The 24,752-nt window shown below is 46.2% G+C and overlaps 1 protein-coding gene across 4 annotated transcripts in view; it reads left to right on the forward strand.

The window, feature by feature from the left end:
• Positions 1–24,752, forward strand: part of GRIP2 (glutamate receptor interacting protein 2) — a 101,748-nt gene that overhangs the window by 54,552 nt on the left and 22,444 nt on the right. For 3 of the 4 annotated variants that reach the window (XM_031042823.2, XM_031042826.2, XM_031042824.2), the window contains exons 8-16: positions 3,473–3,620; positions 4,281–4,450; positions 8,009–8,134; positions 9,020–9,172; positions 9,369–9,555; positions 14,802–14,947; positions 15,596–15,676; positions 23,684–23,750; positions 24,525–24,670. In XM_031042823.2, coding sequence (XP_030898683.2) covers positions 3,473–3,620; positions 4,281–4,450; positions 8,009–8,134; positions 9,020–9,172; positions 9,369–9,555; positions 14,802–14,947; positions 15,596–15,676; positions 23,684–23,750; positions 24,525–24,670 — 1,224 coding nt within the window. The remainder of the gene's footprint in view (positions 1–3,472; positions 3,621–4,280; positions 4,451–8,008; positions 8,135–9,019; positions 9,173–9,368; positions 9,556–14,801; positions 14,948–15,595; positions 15,677–23,683; positions 23,751–24,524; positions 24,671–24,752) is intronic. The other variant, XM_034066032.1, reaches the window with a different exon arrangement.

Genomic DNA, 24,752 nt, shown 5'->3' on the forward strand with positions numbered 1-24,752 from the left:
ACCCTCACAGGGAAGAGCTTCTGCCTAAGAGCTCAGCTCAGTCTCCCCTCTGGCAGGTTAAAGCCATTCCCTTTGGCCTGTCCCTACAGGCCCTTGTCCAAAGCTTGTCTCCAGCTTTCCTGTTTGCCCCTTTAGGCACTGGAGCTGCTCTAGTATCTCCCCAGAACCTTCTCTTCTCCAGCCTCCCTTTCTATATGGTAGTGGTTGTGGTAACTGCAATGATTGGTAAGGAATGTCTGTTCCTCTCCTTGCAGGCTGGCAGCCCTGCCTGGGGAGGGAGTAGGCAGGTTTAAAGAGGGATTTTGCAGAGATGTCAAGTCTGAACAGCAGCAAATAATTAATAGTGCGTGGGAAATGGAAGGCTCTTTTGGTTCTGTTGTTTGTGTGGTCCCCTGGTGCCTGCATTGCAGAAAGTTGATTGTTTTATAACCTGACTTGGGGCAAAAGAAAGCCATGAAGGTGTCATGGTATTTCTTCTTGAGTAACTCTCCCACTTAAAACTGTTAGGGGTGGGTGAACACAGAGTGATGGCAGGGATTTATGCAGGGATTCTTCATCTTGTGTTGCTATACAGTGAACCAGATACTTCCCAAGATGCAAACCCAGTCCCTTTCCTAGCTAATTTCTCTAGAGAGCTCTTCTCTCTGACCCTGTAAAGGGATATACTCACCCTGTTTTCTTTTAAGGTAAGACGATGCAGAATGCATAGCTTAATCTCTGCAGACAGTTTTGCCAGGCAGCAGCTAATAACTGCAATGGGAGATGAGTGTATCATCCCCAAATCATAACTGTTACAGACTTTCTCTTTACCAGCCACAGGAAGATGATGCGGGAAGAGCCAGTGCTGGAAGTAGTGTGGGGGAAAGGGGTCTTCTGGACCCTGTCTGACTACCCACTAAACCAGTGTGTATTGGCAGTTGTGCCTCAGTTTCCCAATCTGTAACATGGTGCCCTCCTCCTCTGGGAAGCACGGTTCATTGCTTGCAAACCACTTTCAAACCCTTACATGAAAACCTGCACAGCTATGGAAGGCAGCATAGGCACATGCAGTTTTCCTGTTCCTTGGTAACAAAGCCCTAGAGGAATGATGCAAGCAGCTGTATCCACATCGAACTTGGTGTCATTGGCCTCAGTGATGCTTGTTCTGCAGCAGTGTGATTTCTGGCCATCATTGCACACTGAGCAGAGTCTGGGTTGAGTTTCTCATGAACCCTGAGCCTTCAGAACAACTTCTCAGGCCCTCTTGGCTTGCAAGAAAGGAACTTGTTTTGAGTAAGGTGATGTGAAACACAGGAGAGCCAGGGATGGCTTTTGCACAGGTGCTGGGTGAGTTGCAGCCATGTGATGGTGCAGAAACACTTCATGGTGCCAAAGCAGCAGTGCCAATTGAGTCCCTACAGTAAGGTTATTGCATGGCCTGCCCTGGCCTCTCAGTGTTTCTTTTTATATTAGCTTGGGTGTAATAGCCCTGTGTTAATCATGCCTCACAAATACTGCTAAATTGCAGACTCCTGACCTTTGATTTGAGCCAAATCTTTCTCTAGAATAACTAACAGAGGCTTGGCTTGGTATTTCCTCAATAAATGCCTCTATGAAATAGATTTGGAGCAATTCTTATCAATGCCACTGGAGATGAGAATTAAAAGGGGTAGAGGGGTGCTGTGTGCGGTGGGAGGAGGAACTGGGCTGGAGACAAGACTACAGTGATTTTCTATAGTCTTATTGATAAGCTACATTCTGGCATGGACCCAGAGCTCACTCTTCTCACCATTGTGCTGTGACCTCCCTGGGAAACGCTTGGCAAAGCCAGTAAGTTTGGAAGCTGTGTAAAACTGGGAGGAGCAGGGATTTCCTTTGCAAAGGAGGGTCTATTGCTCCAGCAAGCTTTTATTTTCATTCCTTTCCTTCAGCTGGAGGAATGTAAGTTTGTGTCCCTCCTCACAGGATACGTGCTGGACACACATAGGCTGCAAGACCAACACATAGTTGGTGTTTACTGTTGGAAGAGATCCTCGATCTCTTGGTGCTTGCTTTGCTAACGAAGGCTGAAGCGCACCTTCTGCAGGCTTTAACTGGCTGCTTTGTGCATCTTTAGATTGAACTGGGGCTGTGCTTTTTGCCAGGGCCTCCAGAGCTCTCCAGTGGTCTGTTTCAGCAGAGAATAAACAGTGTTTTATTTGAAGGCTATGTAACCTTTAACCTTGCTCATTCTTCCTCCTCCCTCCGCTAGGAAAAAGGGCACTGTGAGTAGACCAGAGCCTGAACATCCTTATCCCAGGGGGAAATTTCCAAAGGTGTTTTCTGTTTCCATAGACTCAGCATCTCCAACAAATCTCAGGAAGGACCCCAGTGCTTCTGAGATCTGCATTAGTGCTTCTGTTTCTCAGAGAGCAAGAACGAGCCATGCATCAAGTTTTGGAGCCAAGTAGCATCAGCATTTTTAGTGGAGCATAGCTCTGGAAGGGAAAAGCTTTACTATGAATAATTAAGGGCTGAGGAGGCATCAAGCTTTCAGAGGGCTCTGCTGGCTTTCCTGTGAAGCGGATGGCTGGGTTTTCATGAAATGATTTTGTGAGGGGGTCAAAACTACGCATAGGGTGCTGGTTGTGGGATGCCTGGTGACGATAACATGGTTGTGAATCCATCCTCTTTATGATGGCTTTAGGTAATCTGGAAGCAAATGTGTAACAGAGGCGGAGGGAATTTCTGTCTAATCAGCCAGAGACACAGGCTTTCTTTTTCCTCCCTCTTGCCCAGAAGAGATGAATAGGAGCTGTGCAGGCTTATGCTAACAGGAGCAATTTTGTAGGAGTTTCATAGTTTGCTTTCAGCACCTATTAAGCTTATTGCAGAAATGCATCTTTTAAAGATGAGTTACCCCTGTATTGTCTGATGGGAAGAGGAGTCTTTTGTAAGCATGGGGGTAGGTAGTGCTGTGTCTCTGCTCCCACTGTCGCACTGGAGAGGCTGGAATGAGCAATTGCGGTGTTGTTTTGAAGCTGGTGCTGAAGCACAGAGGAGTTGACTGACTTGTATGTTGGTCTTCAGCAAATGAGACTTCTGAGTACTTCAGGAAGTGTGATCTTGGTTCTTTCTTGTTTGCTTAGGAAGAAGTTTATAACAGTGACGTCCTTCTGATCTTCCTTTTTTGTGCTTTTAATACTGCCAATGAGACTGCTGCCTTTGAGCAATCTCTTCCTTGATCTTGCTATTTAACCCCAAGGGGGGTTGTTTTCATGAGTGAATTGTTGTACTGTGTCTTCATTATCATACATATTCTATGCCGAATCAGTTCTGCTTCTTGAATTTACTTCTTTAAGTAGTTTACATCTTTGACACAGACTGCAGGATGTCCAAACTACAGGTTTGCTGATGGTATACATGGCAAGTCAGCACTATTGGCCAAACCATTGCGTTTAGGAATGGGACAGGCTGTATGAAAAGTGTCTTCAGATGCTCTCTTGTTTTACAGACACTGTAGCAAATGCTTCAGGTCCTTTACTAGTTGAAATAGCAAAGAGTCCGGGGTCTACGCTAGGAATCACACTGACAACAACCATGCACCGGAACAAACAGGTCATTGTCATCGACAAGATCAAGCCTGCCAGTGTGGTGGACAGGTACAGATCTGAACACACTGCTCCTAGCTCTGCTTTTCTGTTCTCTGCTGCTTTTTTTGTTCCCTTGTTACTTATATACCATTCTCCGCTGCCTCTCCTTGAAGTGCCCGTGTCCACATGCTCTTAGCACTATAAATATGTGACCCAACAGCAGTGGACACTTCTCAGTGGACACGAATGTAACTCAGTGCATGTAAAAGCTGAGACTGCCCTGGAGCTGTGCTGTGGCAAACACCTGTTCTGGAAACTTCTGGCTATGGGCAAGTCAGCTAGTCACCCTTCACATGGGGATACAGGATGACAAACTGTTACGCAGCCCGTGCTGTGGTTAGTCATGCTGCTTAGCTGAACTCCTGGCTCGTAGGAGTTAACTACACTGCTGCATAAGCCCACTAACTGAGTGGGCACTATTAAATGTTCAAAAGAGCTTTCCCAAGCCACCCTCAGCACTGACTCAAGCATGAACCATCTTAGTTGGCATTTTGGGCAGTGCTCGAACCTAAGTTTCTAAATGGAAGTAAGAAAAAAGAGATATGGAAGAAAATCACAGGAATTCACACTATAATTCACATTTGAATTTTGCATGTGTCTGCTCCCAAGTGTAAGGACATGGCTTTTGGCCATGTGTATATTTGCCTCTCTTGCTGTTTTCCTTTGCAGATGTGGCGCACTGCATGTTGGTGACCATATTCTCTCCATTGATGGCACGAGCACAGAACACTGCTCCTTGTTAGAGGCAACTCAGCTTTTAGCTGCCACTTCAGAAAACGTGAAGCTGGAGATATTACCTGTTCACCAAAGCAGGCTGCCTTTGAAACCTCCTGAAACAGGTGGGTCCTCTCTGCAAACACTGTTGGTCGCCCTCAAAACTCACTTGAGGTCCCTGCTGAGGTTCTTGCTGCTTTTGAATGCTGGCAACAGACTCCAGAGACATCTGTGGAGGGGAAAAAATGGTGTTTTGATGAAATGCATGTGATTAGATGATGTTCTTCAAGGATGTGAATAGGGAAAAAAAAAGGTAACATCTGTGCTTGAATGGGGAAATTGGAGTTGGGAATCCCACAGTTTCGCAGTTCTGAGTGCTGTGCAAACTGCTTCCTTAGTACCTCAGATAAGAGACTTTAATGGAGAGGGAGAAAAAACAACCTTGGTGCTGGCAAATGTATTTCTAAGCTGAGATTTCATTTGCTAATGCCTGGTAAGGCTTTGTAAAAGACATGTCAGTAGCTAAGCAGGGTCCTGTTGGACCTCCATAGGAAACTAATCTGCAAGCATCCTCCAGACCAGCCTGTTTTGAGTGGCAGCTGTGTCCAATCAGCCAGGAGTAGGGTGAATGCATTGGTAACTGCCCCTTTTGGCAACCATTGTCAGTCACTTGTGTCTTTAATGTTACTGTGCACAGTAGCCCTGGGCACAACTCTTTTCTCCATTCACATCTTGGGCAGTTTGGAGAGAGGAGGAAAGTATCTTCTTTAGCATGATGCACTGAAACATAAAATCTAATAACATCTCCATGTCTACAAGTAAATCTCTTGCGTGTCCAGTCCAATTTGTGCAGAATTGAAGCAGTTTAACAAGGGGGGTGGATGACTTGACCTTTGTGCCCAAGAAAAAATGGAAAGCTATAATCCTTTTTCAGTGGCTGTTAAAATGAGCTATTCTCCTCCTTCCATTAGTGCCCTGGTCCTCATTTTCATTCAAAACACATTAATTCAGCAGCAGCTAAGGAGAAGAAGGATCTGTGAAAGGACAGCTCGGTGTGTTCAGGACCTTTTTACCCAAACCTCCATACATCAGATCAGTTTGCTGTGATGGAAATGCAGAACATAAACTTGGTACAAGAACTGCAACACATGAACAGGAAAAAATAAGGGATATAACAAGTGTTTTCACTTTAGATTGTTGGGGATTGCAGGGAAGGATGCTGTTCATCCTTGTAGCTGTTAGAAGGCAGAGGTGTGTGGCTGGAGACCACTGCTTGGGCTTGAACCTTCAGTATTGCTGATGGGGGTGGTGGGGACATGAAGGAGAGCACTTTGGGCAAGAGGAGCAGTGCTCCTCAGTGGTGTAACCGGCTGCAGTGAGCAGCTGAAGAACTGCACCAAAGCTGACCAAAACTGTGTTTGGACCTGGCATAGACACTGCCTTCTGCTCATGGTGCCAAGTGCCAGCTCCACAGGCTGCTTGCTTGGGGTTTAGGGAAACAGACAGGGGCAGTAAGGAAAAATGGGCCATGCAGAAGCAAACTGTCATGATTGCCAAGAGAGTGAAGCCTGGAGGAAGCAGCTGAGGAGACTGTGCAGACCCTGTTGAGCACTTGTGGTGCAGTTCAGCCTTTCCAGCGTGTGCCTGTATGGGGCTTGGCACTATGTTTATCAATAGCAGCTTCTCATGCAGTTAAAATCTGGTTTATTGAGGAGATGCAGAGGGAGCTGGAGCTGCAGCAGCCATGCAGGAATACAGCCTGATGCTGAAGCAGGGATCTGTCAAACTGAGTTTGCTTTCAACGTGGCTCTGGGGGTATTTGGAGAGTCTGGGGGAGGATTATGCCCTGCTCACAAGACCAATAGGAGCAGATGGTGCCCAGGAGCGGTGCTGGGATGGATGGGTTTCCTCAGGCAGGGATGATGTGTGAAAGCTTAGGGAAGGCTGATGTAGTTTTTATCACTGAATTGTCCAACATCTCTTCCCCAGTGCACTGACAGCTGAGTTTCAAAAGCGCTTTTCTCTCTGTTGTCAGATATGTGCTAAGAATTTATAGACAAATGGCTTTAATTACTATAAATGGATTAAATGATTTTGTATATATGCCCATAAGCCCTGTCCCTCATGTTCAAAGTGTTTAATTTTATTAAGCACTTTCCTTTTTGTCTTGATGTAGCTACATGTATTAATTTGATTTTTGTTTTTAAAAGCTGCCTGGCTCTGAATTTACTTTTGAATCCACAAATAAAAGCCCCAGAGCTGGAAGTGTATTTTTCAGGAGCTTGACAGATTAAGTGCTAAACTCATTGAATGTTTAGCAGGCTAAATATAATCACTCTATTGGTTGGCAAACCTGACCTAAATGATTTGATGCTTGTGATGAACACGTGCAGAATGGATTTCTGCTGTTAAAGGCACTTACAGATGACCTTTAGATGAGATCTCTGGCTGGACTCACTCAATAAACTGAGTCCCTGTGCTAGGTTTGCACCCTTAGGCAGCTCTGGAAGTGCCAGCGCTGGTGGCATTTCTGCCTACTCGGAGAACACAAAGCCTGGAGGAGATCTCATCCTGGGGAAGGTGTTGTCAGTCAGTGCATGTGGGCGCAAGGTTAAGAGCTCTGGGATAACTTGTGGCTTCAGTGATGCTCCGCTGTGAGATGCCGTTCATGCTTAGCTGAATAAAACAGATGCTTGGAGTCTTGCTCGTTAGCCAGCAATTCCTCTCGGAAGCAAATAGATCCAGACAGCATGGTGCTGAGATGCAGGAGAGAAACCCCAGTGCTGTTGGGTGAGGAAGGACCAAACTGACCCTGTGCTGAAGGAGTGTCAGTGAGAACAGACAAGGGACCTGTGCCACTGTGAGGCACTTCAGAGGAGACCTGTGGCATCGTGACTCGGTGTTGCAAAGCCACAGTTCCTGAGACAAGGGATTTCCAGCTGATGGCTGTTGTGCTGCAGCAGATTCCTGCCAACATGTGCTGGGCTGGGGTTAGGGTTGCAGTTAAAGCAGCTGTGTGCCCGTGAACAGTCTACCATGTTGGTGCCATGTTTAATTTCAGAGATGCAACACTCTTGGCATCTTTCTGTGTGGCCCTCTGTAATTGCCTTAAGCAGCAGTGATAAAGTCCCTTTTGTTCTGGTGAGCAGGAGGCAGCCCTCTGCTACTCCTCTGTTTCATCCATATGTGCATTCCCAGCCAAGAGCAGCCGCTAAACAACCAAACATTGATGCTAAGCAAAGCATTCCTTGGCATGTGTAAAAGGTGTTGAGCCTTGTCCCAGGGAAGGCATCAAGGTGGGAAACAGCACAAAGAGATTTCCCTGGTACTGTCAGGGATAACACTGATGGGGCCCCTATGGGAAGCCTGTGGCTGGATGGAGCTTCTGCACGTCACACAGCAGACTGCAAATGGTAATGGCATCTGTGTGCTCTCAGCATGGCTTAGACAGGCCATGGGCTCAGGATGCAGAGGTTTTTATGGGGAAGGGGTGGATCTCTGCCACTTTGCATCAAGTGTCATGAGGTTACATAAGGATGCTGCTGCTGCTTGATGCACTCTGCTGTGTTCAGAGCCAGGATGAGGCTCTTTTCTACAACCTCCAGGCTCATGCTTCTTACCTTTCCTTTCTCATATTTCTCCTTCCTGTCTGTGGTGATTTCTGCTCTCCTGGGTGCCATCAGTCAAGGTGCAGAAGAGTGACCACCACCACTGCTGGGACCCCTGCATCAACTACTGTCACACCCACCACCCCGGCCACTGCAAGACACCCACTTGGAACCAGGCAGCTGGACAGGATTACTGCAAATGTAACCTCAGTGCATGGCATTGCCCCCATCCCTGCATGTGTCCATTCATGTTGTGCCCCTCCATTTCCTTAATACCCAGCTCCATAGCCTGCCTTGTCACTTGTTTCCTTCTCAGTCACCTGGGTCTGTTTCCACAGGTCCAGTGTTGAGGTACAAAATCAGTATCTGCAGCCCAGCACAGACGTGGTAACAGCAACCAGAGCAGGGTGCTGGGCAGACCCATGCTCACATCCTCTAAGCCCACATCCCAATGCCTGGTTTCTTATAGGAAAAATGAGTAGAACAAGGAAGACATCTCTGGTGATGTGTGGGAATGTGATATGACAACACACCCAGCTCAGCCCTGATGCCACACAACACATTAGCAACAGGATTGTGGATGTTTCGTAGTCTGTAAACCCACCTCCTGCAGGATGCAGGCTCTGTGCAGCCCCAAGTTTCTTGTATTATGACAATTAGAGAGGAGGAAACATGGCACTGTGTCCGAAGCAAACAGGGCAGCCCACTGGCCCAGCAGCTCAAGTTCAAGCTGTGGTTTCTCTTTGTATGTATTTAAGGTTCTTTAGTGCCATCATGCCAACCTCCTGTTGGCTGCCCTGCATCTGTGATGCATTTATCCCCTGGTGGCCTGGATGCTGCAGTGACAGGCAGCCCAGTCACTGGGGTCACTGCACACCAAAAAGCAATGTCCATTTGGGGTCCAAGCCCACCCTCACAGCTCTCCTGGAGCTGCAAGCCCACGACAAGGTCTTTACCTTGTCTTGAGTCCTGGAGCTGTGAAGGAGGAGGTGGTCTGAACACTATAGGTGTTTGGTGAACTCTGTGAGTTGAACCCACTGCTGTGCCTCTTAATGCATGTCCTTAACATGCTCTGTATTTCCCCAGCTCTGGTGGCTGCCAACTTCTCGTCTCCCACCATGAACGCACAGGGCTTCCCGTGCCAGAACTCGAACACGCTACCTCGCAGCTCCCACCCCATGAGCCCCCGCACCACCATGCTGAGGAGGAGGCAGAAGAAGAAGGAGCACAAGAGCTCATGTAAGTGTGGTGGAGGGCTGGGTTGGAAGGGGTATGCGTGCTTGCCTTGCTGTCCTTAGCCAGGGTATAACTGCAATCTCAGCCCTGTCAGTGCCTCCCTCATCCTCAGTCCCTGTCTCCATCACTGTCAGACCAAGGTCTGTGATCAGATCTGCATTGACCATACCCTGACCTTCTGCCTCTCTCCCCCTCTCAGTGTCACTGGCCTCCAGCACAGTGGGTCCTGGCGGGCAGATAGTCCACACGGAGACGACAGAGGTGGTGCTCAGGGGAGACCCTTTGAATGGCTTCGGACTTCAGCTCCAGGGAGGCATCTTTGCTACCGAAACCCTGTCTTCCCCACCTCTCGTCCGTTTTATTGAGCCCGACAGCCCGGCAGAGAGGTTAGAGACCTTGCCCTTGGATGCTGATGGTGCTGCTGCTGAACATTTCATGGTTTGGTTTGTTTTCTCTCCTCAGAGGCTCATTTAGATATTTACTCTCATCCTTGTAATATCTCCCATTCTTCACTGGGCATGGTTTACTGTCACTGCCATTTCTGCACTCGTCGGCTGACCGCGGCCTCCCTCGCATCCCAGGTGAACGTCTTGGCACCAGGCTGCGGCTGTTCTGGGAGGAGGAGGAGGAGGAAGGGAGCGTGTGTCTGTGTGAGGGTGCCATTCCCATTCCTTGTTGGGGTTCTTTTTTGCCTTTCTCTTGGAAAGATAAAGCTTTTATCTCAGTGCAGAAAGGGGAAAGATCTAAACTAATGGGTCCAGCAAAGTGTTTTCTGCCTGGTTTCATCATAGTAGAGCCCAGCTATGTAAATTGTCCTTAAAGGCGAGGTTTTGAACTGCAGAGGAGGGCTTTGATTGAGGAGCAGGTAGGTGCTGCATTTAAGTGCTCTTGCATTCAGCTTTACGATGCTGGGAAAAGAGCAGAATCCAGGAGCAGCATTAACTGATGCGTGTCACTCCCTGGGATACCAGGAGCAATGACTTCTCTGGGGAAGTCTTGGACGGCCCCATCAGTGTGGGGTGATGCTTTGTGTCCCTAAGCCAGCCGTAGGTGTGGAATGCAGCGCACGGGGCAGTTGTATAGAAGGGAAGGTGTCTGCAAAAGGAAATGCAGGTCCTTACTGTTCAGAGCAGCTTCTCCAGGCGGCTGATGCAGAGGCTGCTGTTTGTGTCTGTGGGAGGAGAGGAACAAGGGGCTGGCAGAGAAAAACACTTGTCCTGAGTGATGCAGGTTAAAGGAGGTTTCAGAAGCCTTTAATGCCTTTTTGTTTGTTTAACAATGAAGGTGATGGTGTTTTTATCCTCAATTGCCAGGGTGAACTTGTCTTACATTGCAAAGCACCAAACTCCTTTTATAAAAACAAAGCCTGCTGTCCCAGAGGACAAAGAGGATGTGCTGAAATCCGCCTGCCTTTGCTTTATCCTCATGCCAAACCTGGAGCAAAAGCAGAGACTGGCAGTGCAATCTTGCTTGGCTCTAATGTGTCACACAGGCTGCTCTCCCTCTCGGCTGCCCACCCAGCAGGACTTGTGTTCTCCTGGCTGCTTTCTGGCACCAGGGAGCAATCCTCCCTGCATTTGCAGCCTGCATTTGATCTGGGGATTAAATCACTGCAGTGTATTTTGTCCTCCCCTAGACCGTGCTGCTCTTCCTAGCTGGCAGGAAAGCAGCCTTTGCTCCCCACCTTGAAGGGATGAGTGGGTTTGCAGCAAGATAGAAAAGGCAGTTTTCATTTCACTTTTTGTTTCTTGCTGTTCTTGTTTGCTCTGTCTTTTCTAGATACCTTATTCCCTGCCCTTGAGAGCTTCTGCTCTACCTACAGCCCATTAGAGCTGTTTTTCTCCCCTATACCAAGGGCTCTCAGCTGAGGCTGGGCTATGCCCTTGTGATGCAGTTGTTGCTCTTTGCAGAAGAGGATGAGCAGTGGGGGCACAGGGATCAGGATTAGCTGCTAGGGTTTGTCTTGCCTGTTCACACACACCTGTGCAAGACCTGTCAGTCTGAATGTGCTGTTGTACAAGTGCGTGGTCCACAACAGCTTTGTCTGTATCTGGCTTGCCATGGAGGAGCTGCCTCTTGGGTATCTAGTAAGCTTGAGTAGTACTACCAGGGAGGAGGATGGCATCACCCTCCTTTCAGGGAGGCTGAGCTGCCTCACATGTATGACTACTTCATGGAGGGCAGTTTGTAGTAAAAGCTCTTACCTTCCTGACTTGTGATTTGGTTTACAGCCAATAGCCTCTAATAGATCTCCTGCCCCACCTGTGGTTTTGTTTCCTCCATGCAAGATGAAGCCTTTGGGCTCGAAATGGGACAGTGATTCAGCCCCTGCTATCGGCAGGGATGGTGGAATAGGAAGATGCCTAATGTCCCCTCTTTGTTTTCTTGGAACACCAACTTTTTGAGTCCTTCCTCCCCCTGCTGTCATTGATGGCAGTGGGAGAGTATCTGGCTTCTCCATCCAGGTATCCAAAATCAATGCTTGCTGCTGAGTTACATGTTTTCTAGCTCTGCTCAGACACAGCTGTTTGATCATGGTGGTTCTGGCTTTTGAGCATGAATAGTTTGTGAAAGGAAGGTTTAGCAGCTGGGTGACAGCAAAGCTTTGATGTTTTGGAGCTGGGAACTCCCCCCCGCACTCACCAGCAAGCACACACAGATGTGCATGCACACAGATGTGCACATCTGACCTGTGCAGGCCAACTCCAACACAGGTAAAGGCACAATGGATGGATTTCTGTAGCTGGTGATGTGTGGCTGTGGTCACAGCTGCTGCTGCTCACCCCACAGCTGGAGGGACCGTGCAGATACTGATGATGCTGAGTGAGATCTTCAGTGCATATCCTGCCTAAGGCTTGAATATGCACTTCTCTGTGTCTAGCTGCTCTGTTGCTGTCTCATTTGAGCCTGAAGAATGAGTTACGACAAAATGCAAATCTCTGCAGCCCCAGGGAGACTTTCCCATCATGGACTTTAATGCATCCATAAGGCTGTCTTTCACTCCAGGAGATGTCTGTACTCTTGTTCTTTCTGATTTTAATGCACTTTTTCCATGATCTCAAAGCTCTTTGTGAGCTCTGATCTTAGACTGCACATCTCCGACATAAACACCCTCTCTTTTGGAAAGCCATCCAAAAGGTTTGCATAGGATCTTACAGCAGAGCCAAGGAGGGGTTTGCAGGAGCCTTGGCTCCCCAGGCCCTGCTTCCACCACAGGAGCACATGACAACAGGGAACTGTTGTCCCTGGAATTATTGTGAAGGGTTAACAAGGCACGTTGGGTCTCCTTGCACTCAGGGAGGGAGCCAGGAGGTTGTGGCTTCACTCCACAAACTTTTATAAGCCTGCAAGACCAGGGCTTCAACAGCCATGATTGACTGAGGCTCATAACAGAAGAAATACTTTCCACCTATGAGAGCTATTGGCTGTAAAACATCCAGGCAAATCCATCGCGGGTGAAGAAATGGGTCTTTTGTGAGAAGGCAGCTGAGGTGGGAAAGGTGGCAAACGTTTGCTTTGATGCTGTGTAAAAGATCTCCCAGCCCTTGTAGCTGAAACAATGGTGCCAAAATGAATTGTGTCTTGTGTGAACTTGAAATGCCAGTGATGATGCCTGTGTGAGGCAGTGGTTGGTCTCTCTGAAAGGTGCATTGTGGCCACAGCAAGAGAGCTCTTGGTGCTGGAGGGGGCATCTCTGTTGCACTTCTTGCCATCTTCAGATTGATAAGTGGGTATTTCCAAGTGTGTCTGTGTGGCTGCATAGCCACAAGTCCAGTAAAGGACTGTAATTAAACTTGATATAATTTATTCACAAGGGTGGATTCATTTATACACCATGGAGTTGTCTGTCCTAATCCAAGTCTCCTTGAACAAACAATTCTTAATAGACATCTCATAAAATAGCCAGTGTTTTTTCCATGGATGACATGAACTCAGGCAGCAGTGTAAATATACTGCAAGTTTAATACCTTCCTACCAGCAAAATAACCTCCCTAGGCTCTCTCCAAGCTTGCTCATATCTCAGCTTTTGATGGGCCACCAGCAAAAACTGTTGTGCTTGTGCATTTTTCTTGCTTTTGATTCTTTCCTTCTTAACCTGGCCTTTTACATACATCCTGTTGTTTGGAGGTGAATCATGCAGTGCCAGTGTCCATTGCCTTTGATGTTGTCTTTGTGTGCCTGGAAGCTGTGGTACCATGTTTTCTTACAGTTGAATTGGATGTGAGTGATGAATAGTGGCTGGAAGGGTTTAGTAAAAACCAAGCTGTCTTCCATGAAGTATGGGTGGAAGCTGACATGTAGAAAGGGGAGGGTGAAGGATGTGCTTGATCATTAAGCAGAAGGGGATTAAAAGTTCTCTGGAGAAGGCTTGAAACAGGATAGCTGATGCCTTCTGGGAAACCTTTGTGGTAAAACAACTCCAAATATTGAGGTGAGCCCTAGATTTGTTTCCATAACCCTCAAACTGTTTTGGAGATCAGTCTGTAGCTTCTGTTGATGATGGAAGAAGAATGGTTTCCTAAGCTCTGCTCAAGTGGCAGCCTTGTAGACAGGTGATGAGTAGAAAAGATGTGGTTATATCAGACAACTGATGAAGAGTATGGAGAAGAAGGAAGATGAACAACTGCCCATGGCCAGCCACAGGGAGCACTGATTTTGCACTTGGTTTTGTAGAGCCATGGGCCAGCTCAGGTTAACTGTGGGAGATCCTGTCTTACTGGTGTTGCAGTGTATGTATCAATAAAGGAGAGGGTGGATAGTGAAGGTAGTGGTTCATGTGTGAAAAAACCTTGCTTATAAATAGAGGGGTCCCAAGAGACAAACCATGGTGTAGCCAAACCATGATGTAGCCAAACCATGGTGTAGCCAAACCATGGTGTAGCCAAACCATGGTGTAGCAGTATCTCTCCAACATAGCCTTGCCATCATTGAATTCCTTCCAAATTAAACCCCCCTGCTGATCTAAACCAAAACCCCCAAAGGGCCAGCTGTGGTGAGCTTTCACATCAGGGTAATATTGGTCTTTTGAGGCAGTTAAGCAGTATCAATGTACATTTGGCTTCCAGAATTGCAAGGGATAAATGATTATCCAATTTGCTGAGATGCTTCAGTGGGTTCATTGGATTGTAGATTCAGTATTAGGCATATATTAAGCAGAGGAATCTGTGTGATTTTCAGTGCCATTGGGTTTCAGAGTGTGCGGGCACATGGAAATAGGGTAAATAGGGTCGAAGGGCACATGCCCTTGCATTTATCACTCTCATCTCTTGGCCGTAGTATTGACTTTTAGAAAAGGAAGAGTTAATTTTATTTACCTTTTTTTCCTAGAAGCTGCAGGAAATGTGACCTAAAAAGGTTATTTAGGAGCAAGTATGTTTGAACTGAAGCAAACCACAAGAATTTGCTGCCTTGTCATCTTCCAGAAGCTCTTGGCATTGGGATGGGCATTGCAGAATGAGTTATCTGCCCTTTGGGGCCACTTCTGCAGGATTTGTCTCTACTCTGTGTATCTTGTAACAGATTTGATGGGCAAAGTAACTCATGGCTGGCTGTGGGGCTGTTTTTTCTCCTTTCCTCTTTTTCCCTGCCTCCTTGTTTCCCTTTCCCTCTTTTTCCCCAATGTGGACTGCAGGTGTGGGCTGCTACAAGTAGGAGACAGAGTCCTTTCTATCAATGGCATTGCGACTGAGGACGGGACTATGGAGGAAGCAAATCAGCTCTTACGTGATGCTGCGCTCACGAACAAAGTGGTGCTCGAGATTGAATTTGATGTTGCAGGTACGTTGCCAAAGCACTTGCTACCCACAGAACTCTGCCTGGGGCTTTGTTAACCCCTAGGAGGGGTTTTATTCTCATAAATACAAGAGGTTTCCTCTAGAGCTTGGAAGGAAGAGCAAGAAGACCTTGTGAGACCTTTGCCGTTTCTCGTTGTTCTCTAATGTGCACTGAGATGGAGGGTCCTTCTGATCCTTTCATAAATGCCTTGTGCTCACTTGGCTGAGAGAAGCCTAAGGAGTGAATAAAAAGGCCACCTGCACTTTAAATATTTAGTCATTAATATGACTAATATTTATGTTAATTTATAGCCTTGATGCAAGGAGGGAGCCCAAGGTACTGGCTGGGGCTAGAGTGCAGCTGTATATTAAAACAGAACAGAAATGGCATTGTTTTCCTTTAACATTGATAGGTGCCTTAGTCTTGAAGTGCTGCGTGATGTGAGCACTTGAATTGATGTTCAGAACATGTATTTTTAATGAGAATCCAAATTTTAACCTAAATTCCTCATGGCCTCATATAACAACCTTCTTTGAACCAGTAAAGCTGAGCTTTATGGGCTTGTTTTCCTTGGTTCCAAAGAAACCATTCATGCAACTGAAAACTCTGTTTTTCTCCTCTTTTCTTTCTTGTCTGTTTTTGGGTTTATAGAGTCTGTTATACCCAGCAGCGGTACTTTCCACGTTAAATTGCCCAAGAAAAGAGGTGTAGAGCTTGGAATTACAATCAGCTGTAAGTATTGCTCAGACTTGTGCTAGCAGTTACAAGAACATTGCTTTCCACTCTGGCACATCAGAGGGTCCCAATGGAGAGAGCTTAGATTATGTGGGGTTTCCTGGTAGCACTCACAGTGCTTGTGATTTATCCCAAACTGAATTAGAAGTGTGGCTCCTGTCTCCACAAGCTGGTGACTGCAGAGTAGAACAACTGCATGAAGGGTTGGGGCAAAGAATGTGTCTCAACTAATCAGTTGGTCTGTGCTGCAGACTTATATAGTTACATTATGTTATATTATGCTATGCTTATATGATATTTATTATATTATATTAATATTTAATATTATGTTTACTTCCTTGCTCACAGTTGTATATGTTCCTTTTAAAGAAGAATTGCCTGGGTCTGGTGGGACTCTTGCAGGGAAACCTGGAGGGAGGAGAGCAAGTGTGAGGTGAACCCACAGCTTAAAGGTTACAGAGGGGAAACTGCCAAGAGGAGGAGGAGAATAAAGGGTCTTAGAGGTGGAGGAAGGCACTTGAGGGGTCAGGGGGGTGCTGAGCAGGATTTGCCAGGAGTCATTGCATTTACTAACCCCAGCCGTGGTGGAGGAGATGCATGTGCCAGGACTCGGTGGGCACTGAGAGAATGAGACATAAACCTTTTTCCTTTTCTCCCTTCTCTGCTCACTCTTCAGTAATTATCTTTCCCTTCTGAAGCATATTTTTAATTTAAAGACCTTTTGGCTTCTTTGTAGAAGATGCTGTAAGGAGATGATATAGGCAGATCTATCCCAAATTTTTGGCTAACTTGGGGTGTTGTTATGCCTTGCATCAGTGAATTTTTCCTTTCTGATCCCTCTTTCATTGATGGATAAACCGAGGTGAATCATCTCATATTTGCCATGCCCAGAGGCTGCCACCACCTCTGAGCTGAAACAGAGCAGCTTGTGAGACTGCAGCGATGGGATCTTGTGTCTAAGCCCTCAAAGCATGGACCCAGCTGTGTCTGGGGAATGGAGTTGCTGGGGACACTTTAAAATGAGAATTCATTAAAATAGATGAGCTGTTTGCAATTACCTCTTGGCATTTACAGCATTAGTTAGGGAGTTAATTGCAGGTCTTCTGGTCTAAGTGGGGTTATTCTCGGGAGTGACTTGAACATCGACAGCAGGGTGGCTTTGTGCCCTGTGTTATTTCTTCTCCCTCTTCCCAGCTTCCGCTATTTGTGCCACAAGGGTAATCCTGAGAAATTACAGCACAGTATTTAACATTTGGCTTGGCAGCAGTTACTGTCTGAAGACATCAAAGTGCTTTCTGAGAGTAATGGGGTTACCTGTACTGACATTTCACTGGCAGGGTAGCTGGCCATGGCACAGCATTCCAACCCATGCTGGGTTCCCAGCCCACTGCCCTACTCCCTGCACTGGCATTATGATCTCAGGCAGCAACCTAGGATGACGGATCTGGTAGCAACAATCTTCTGGCTGGAGCATGGGTTAGGGTTTCACCCCATTTAAGCTTCAAAGCTTGGTTTGTATCAGGGGCTGGTGAGCAAAACAACCCCAGGAGTTGCCAGCAAGAGTATTAGTTTTAATTTGTGGGTTCTCACTTAAACAGGGTCTGTCTCAGCTGTGCATTTACACTTCAAACGTAGTCATATGCTGACAAGTTTTTCATTTGAAATTTGTCTAAAGAATTGATTTTACACACAGTTTAGAAACTCCTGCTACATAAAGAGAAACTTACCCCTGGGTTTTAAATAGTTGGGTACCCCTTATCCAACTACAAAGCAGTTTTTAAACAATAAAATAGATCTGATCCCTCTGATTGTTGAACATGTGTACAGAACATTGTTTGAGTAATGCATACGCATAAACTTGGGTATATTTCAGTCCTTTGCTGAGTCAAAGTCGAAATTGTATTTACAAATGGAGCAAAAGACAGCCATCCAGAAAATGTGCAGTGGCAAGGAGGAAATGCTGCTTGAATCTTAATTCTGTTTTCATATACTAGTCTGTATAAGCCTATGTCCACATGACCCTTAGCAAATTAGATCTTAATTTTGTCACTCTGCCTCTGACCAGGCAGGTAAATATACCAGTTTTAAACATTAAAACCAAAGCAAATAGCCTTAAGGTAAGTCCCTCCTGCAGAGACATGATGTGCATGCAAGCAGCAAGAGAAAAGAGGCAAAAATAACTCTGTTTTGCTGAGTTCCTCCTGGTTCTGCAGATTTGAATGCTTGTATAGATCTAGAAACAGCTTTTACAGCTTTCCTTCTGACACAGAAAAGCATATAACTATTATTTTAAGGTAGGGGACTTGGTTTACTGGCCTCCCACATTGGATTCCTGGTACCTGCTCTCTAAAACTGGGGCAGGTTAAAGAGATGAGAAGCTGGAGGGGTCAGTAGAAGACCCTCTACACTGTTGTGGCCACAGAATTGGGTTTGTTCCTAGGCTCTGTGGTCCAGCTACACTGTAAATGAAAAATGGGTTGCATTGGTTGAGGTTTAGATCTCGGCTTTAGCAGGTTCATCTGTAGTTAATTCCTGTGTCTGGGAAGGTTTGCTGCTGCCTTCTTACATGGGCATAAAGTGTTACGACCTCATCAGAGGAGCACTACAGAAATAAAAGCGATCAAGTTCTTGCTGTGCTGTGGCTCTCAGAGCTAATTGGAAGATGGGCCTAAGTAAAGCAGTGGGGAGAGCAGGGTTCTTGATGGATGCATTGGAAGAATTCCTGTAATGGAGCTGGCTGCAGGAAGAGCTATAAATCTGCTGGAAGGCCTCATAGAGGGGCTGAAAACCAGGAGGTTTTTGTATGAGGTTTGGAGATTAAATGTATGTTTGTAACCTGGTTCTGGGATGAGCATACAGGGAGCTTGCTCTTGGTGAGGGGCAGATGTTTGCTGTGGGCATTTGATCTTCTCCAAGGTCTCAGGGTTTTTCATAAAGAGAAGGTTTGGGATGGGCAAGCCCCTGGTAGTGATCTATGCACACAGATGGGTTTCTTTCCCCTGCTCAAACACAGCATGGTAAAGGGATGCAGCAAATCAAGATGCACAGTGCAATATATGCATACAGCATTATTTCCTCTCCCATTCCCCAAAGGATGAATAGGAAATCCAAGGGGTGAGTCTCTTACTGCCTGTGCTTTGTATTAATGGGGCACCTCAGTGCCCTCAAGCTTCATTTCAGTCTCCTATGTTTGCTAAATGAAAATTAGCAAAGCAAACCACTGAAGCTGCTCTGTGTGCGCTGCTTCCATGCACTTCATCCAGGACTGAAGGGGCGAGAAACCAACAAAATTGGTCTCATTTACTCCATACTCCATTGTCTCAGTTTCTGTCCAAGGCTGCATTTGGTTGTAAACCAGATGTTGAAGAGCAAAGTGTGAAGTCCTTTTAGCTCCATATGGTTCAGAGCTTGTGGGCTGTGGAGCTCACTTGTTTACAGGGACCTCTGAGGTCCTCTGAGTGGTGGGGATGCAGAGATTTTTGACACAGGGATGTGAACGGTTGGCTCTTGTTAGCCTGAAAGACTCATCTCCATTAGCAGAACACATGCCTTAAGTGTTCTAATCTTGCTGGCTGCATTCAGTTCTAATGACACAGTTTATGCCTTTGTAGGTTTTCTGTAAATCTCTCACAAATTAAAATCTCCAGCAGTGAGAAGCTAATAGTTGTGTATTACTGCATGTTCAATACCTAACCCCTTAAAATAAGGTATGGATTTGTTATTAGCCTCTGCAAAATGATAGTTGATTACACAAAAGATTGCTCTTTGTGTCTGGCTGGGGTTTTTTGGTCTGCCTCAAATAGCCTCTTCAAGGGCTAGTTGTGAAATTTGCTGCAGGGTACAGGTGTGTTGGTGTTGCCATTGAACAGATACTGAAAGTACCATTCATTTTAGCTGTGTATTAATGCTTTATGTAGTTTGTTTATCAAATTACCTTTATATATCTTTACAAATCAATTCCTGTGCCCTTGGCATGAAGTACTGCAGATAAGGAGTAAGCAGTATATCTGCTTGCAAGCGATAAAACCGGATTTTAGGTAGATAGATGACTTTGATTAAGTCGCTTAAGCAGCGTAATCACTGTCCTAGTGAGGAGATAGATCTGTTGAGCTGAGAAAATCTAGCTTTGCCGGTGCTGGATTAGCCTGGGCCCTGCCACAAGCCCAGCAATGTGCCCAGCAGCCTCCTGTCCTACCCCCTCACTATCACTGCAGCTTCAACTGAGATGTGTGGCTGTGCTTTTACCAAAGTGGGGTGTTCTGTCCTGGTTTTGCTACCTGGAGATTTTGAAAGGAAATAGTTCTGCAGAGGGTTAAATATCCTGCTGGTAGCACTGGTGATTTATGCTGCTAACTAATGAATGGTAGTGGGAAAAGCTGGGCACTGGGATTTGATTTTCACTTTTGGTAATCAAGTCTGATTTGCTCTAATTCTTATTCCTTAGCTATCCTGAGTTTATTTGATTTCTAATTTTGTTTGGTTTTCCCTGTGTATAAATGCTTCCTTTCTTAAATGTATTCTTATGGCATTATTATAGAATCCTAGAATAGTTAGGGTTGGAAAGGACCTTAAGATCATCCAGTTCCAAGCCCCCCACCATGGGCAGGGACACTTCACACTAAACCATGGCACCCAAGGTTATACTTTCTTTAATTACACGTTGGCAGAGAGCTGCTTTGGCTTGGTCAATAATGAAGGGCATTTGTAACAGGCTGATGTGTGTGAGATGTGCTCGTGCTCCTTGGAGGGGAATAATTTACCAATAGGAGTCATTATGTATTCTATTAAAAACACAGACAGGACATGTGTTTCTGGCCCTGTCATCCATCACAGAGTAAATGCCAAGTGAGCCAGAATCCCAGCAGAGGTGGTGAGAGACTGAAAGCAATTTATAAAAAGTAAATAACAGTATTGATCAATTCACCTTTTTATCACTGCTCTGTCACAGTGGTTTCAATCTGAGTTTCTTCCCTACCCCATGCTTCTACCTTCACCAGTTGTTGATTTATAGAGCTTTCTCTGAGCCACTGGAGCAGACTCGAGCTATGTTTTGTACTGGTAACCCCTCAAAAATACAGATGGATCTGAAAAAGAGCTGCTTTCAGCTGAAGTGGTTTGCTCTGGCACATGGAGGCCATGACCAGAGCCCCTGCTGAGATAGAGCATGGTCATGGGTTTCTGCTCACCAGCTTCTGCTTCTGTCCCTCAGTCCATCTCTCCCCCTCACTTCTTTTGCTTTCATCTCCATCGTACAGACAGAAAAGCACCCAAAGACGAGACTTGATACCCAAACCATGTCTTCCTGCAGCAGAGGTACCAAGGCAGTGTTCTTTGAAGAGAAATAACCACGCTGACAGCAGAAATAAATGGATAAAGAGGCTGCACTCATCAGTGCAAGTATCTTAATTCCAAAGGCCACAGCTCTAATAAAATGATAATGTCATTTAATTTATTTTTTAATTGTAGGCAAATTGGTTTATCTAAAATCTCACCAGAGATCTGCATATCTAATGCAGACCTAGACTGAGCCACTGCTTCAGTGAATCATAGAATCACATAATCCCAGACTGGTTTGGGTTGGAAGGGACCTTAAAGCTCATCCAGTTCCAACCCCCTGCCATGGACAGGGACACCTTCCACTAGAGCAGGGTGCTCCAAGCCCCATCCAACCTGGCAGAGGTTTGTTTCCATGTGAGTACTCTGATGGTAGGAACAGTCCTATGCAGCTGGACATGGCTCTTCCATGTAACTGAAGCCTCCAGTAAAGCCATTTGGAAAGCACAACTTCCAGGAAAACCTGCCAACAAAACCCAGAATGATTTTTCCTAAAATGTATTAGTTTCCTCATGGCTCTTGGTTTGTCACTTTTGCTTCTGATACAGAAGCTTGTGCTGTGTTCAGTGCTGACACCCACTGCAGAGCTGCAGAAGGATGAGGTCTCACTGTGCTCAGAGACTGACTGCAGGCAGGATACAACCAGGTGTAAGGCAGACACTGAGATGAACACCATTTCTGCAGAGCCAGGGGTATATAATCGTCTATATTTGCCCTGTGTTTTGCTTTTCCCCCCTCTTTGCTCTTTTGAGTGTCCATAGTCTTTGGACATACTGTTGTGGCTGCAGCTGCGTCAGGTTTAGAGATGGGCATCCCCATTGCAGCACCAGGACTGTGGAGATCCTCCCTAACCTCTTTCTGTCACACTGCCTCTGCTTTGAAACCAGTAAACAACCCTTGCAGTGAAAAGTCTTTTTGCTAACCTGGCTCGTTTTGACAGAACCAGGCTAGGGAGCTATTACACATGCAGCGATGCCAGCCCGACCCAGGGCTCAGGGTGTGCTAACAGGGTCACCCATCACTGCTGCTTAGACCATAGTGTTGTACACCTCACTCAGCAGCAAATACATCTCCTGTATTGAGCAAGAGAACAGCAATAGTAATAACAGGGTGATACATCTCTGTCCCCTGTGCTGTTAGTCAATGATGTGTGGCCTTCTCAATCAGAGGGGGGATTTCTGTGTTGATTTTAGCTGCTGCATCTCATACTTCCATCCCACTGCTCAGTTCTGCCCAGTGTGTGTCTGTCTATCTGCTGGCTGGTCCATGCTGTGGACAGGTTGAATATGAGCCCTCAGTGAATCTCCATAACTCATCCATTTCTCTTTGACATGCACACACAATCTGAACATGAATGTCCAGGCCAAAACTGACTGGCACTACGCTCCAGTAAGGCACTGGGGAGGATGATTCTTCCAGGCTGCTGTGTATCATTCAGCAGTCACATTGCTGTGTCTATTATAAAATCAGTTACAGTTTGCTCTTCACTATCTGACCTTTCATACTGAGCCCTGCCACAGCTGAGATTGACTGTCTTTTTACTCTCTTCAGTACAGAAGGTTTGGTTATATCTGGCAGAGGATATCCTTACAGCTGACAGGCTAGCACATACGTTTTTAAACCTCATAAATGAATGCAAACAACAGAAAAATCTAGAGCAAGGAGGCTGATAAGAGGAAAAGCTTATTCCTTTATGTCTGACACTGTGGGGTGTCCTCTAACTGCTGTTCAGGCAGCTGGATCTGTGTGTGGTCAATAATGATGTGCTTCACAGATGTTTTAATCTCTGACCTGCACCTGCTCTGTTCAGATGCTGCAAGTTTCTTCCTTCCCATGCAGGGAGAGAAGATCCGCCAGGTTTAAATGGGGTGATGCAATTCCCATGGCGAGGCGAGAGGGAATGATGCGGTGTGAGAAGGATGCTCTTGGCATATGGTTGGGGTGTGGATGGCAGAGAGGTCAAGGGGGTTTCAATCATAAATCTCTTGGATTTCCCAAGGGAGCAGCAGGTCTTGCAGGCAAACCTGAAATCATGAAAGCTCCCAGAGATGTGAACTCGCATCTCTTGTGGGCTGAAAAAGTTATCAGGGTCAGGAGAGAAGAGTTGGAAACAACCGCTTTCCAGCTGCAGTACTGAGACCAGCCCTGATCTACCTGGTTGTATGTTGAAGTGATCTGAGGAGCTGATCCTGCTGGACAACAGTGGTTTATCTTATTTTTCCTGGGTTATTTTCCACTTGGAAAATTTCCCAGCCCACTTTCCTTTAAGAACACAGAAATGCTCCTATTAACCACAGCACAGAGTGAGGTACTCCCTAGGCACCCGTGCTAATGCCTGATACTGCCACAGCCATTGATTCACTTGCTGTGTAGTGTCAGAAACGTGGGTGAGTGGGTGTTTAACAGTGCTGGGATGAGGCAATCCCACCTCTTGCTGATGGATACCATATGTACTCCCCTTCAGGAGGAGTCTGAAGGGAACAGCTAGTTAATGTGGGCAAAGGCCAACCAACAAACTTTACAGGGATTTATTCCTGGTATGGCTTCACAGCATCATTTTGTCAAAGGAATATAAATTCCCTTTCCTTATGACTCCTTCTCCCTATGAGCCAGCCCCATCCTAGGTAACAAACTCAATGCCAAGCTTTGTACCATGTGTCTCTCTTGCAGCTGCAAGCAGAAAGCCTGGGGAACCTTTGATCATCTCTGACATCAAGAAGGGGAGCGTAGCACACAGGTGAGTGCAGAATCCCCCATCTGCCAAACCCACTGCAAAACATTCAGCACAGTAATAAGAGGTAGAATGAAGCCCAGGCACTAGCACATGGGTCTGGTTTTTGCCAGCATCAAGGAGATATCAACCCTGGAGATTTTCCTCAGACCACAGCAGGGTTTGCAATGAAAACTGTATTGAAGGGAGTTGAGATAATGCAGAAGGTGGCCAGACCACTGATTCGGATGTCTGCTGACCCTATAAGAGGTGGATGTTTAGCATCTAAGAGCATGTAGTAAAGAGCTTCATATATAGCCCATAAGGTGCTGTGGCTCATCAGGTATTTTGCCATGTCTCAGTTCCTGCTTAGGTGAACGGAGTGAGTGAATTATGAGCACTGATGGAGAACTGTGCAAATAACTCAGGATTTATTGACTTCACCTCTGATCCCAGCACTTTATAGCAAGGCTTTCAAAGGAATTCAGTGCTGCTGGATGGCTCTTTTTTGAGTGCTCGTACAGGTTTCCATGAGAGGTAGAATATCTCCCAGTTAAGCATCAGGCATTTTTCAGTGCTGTAGGTTACCCTGATCTTCCTGCCTTGTTCTGTGTTGAAGCATGCTCTGCACAAGCTTCCTTTCTTTAAATTACACTTATCCCAGCCCCTGTTCATGGTTGTTTCTCAGATCAAGGCCAGCAAGAAGTTAATATTGTCATTGCTGCTGCAGGACTGAATGTGTCATGGGATCTGAAAGGCAAATACAAATGTATTTCTAGTTTTCTTTTCCTTTCCACATAGAACTGGCACCCTGGAGCCTGGAGACAAGCTGTTAGCCATTGATAACATCCGACTCGACAATTGCTCAATGGAGGATGCTGTGCAGATTTTAAGGCAATGTGAAGACCTGGTCAAATTGAAGATTAGGAAGGATGAAGATAACTCTGGTACAGAAATCCTGATGCAAACTGGTGCCTGTCCACTGTAATGACATTTCCCAATAGGTAGTGCAAACTAACAAAGATAAGG

Source organism: Melopsittacus undulatus, chromosome 9 (genome assembly GCF_012275295.1).
Source record: "Melopsittacus undulatus isolate bMelUnd1 chromosome 9, bMelUnd1.mat.Z, whole genome shotgun sequence".
Classification (NCBI taxonomy): Eukaryota; Metazoa; Chordata; class Aves; order Psittaciformes; family Psittaculidae; genus Melopsittacus; species Melopsittacus undulatus.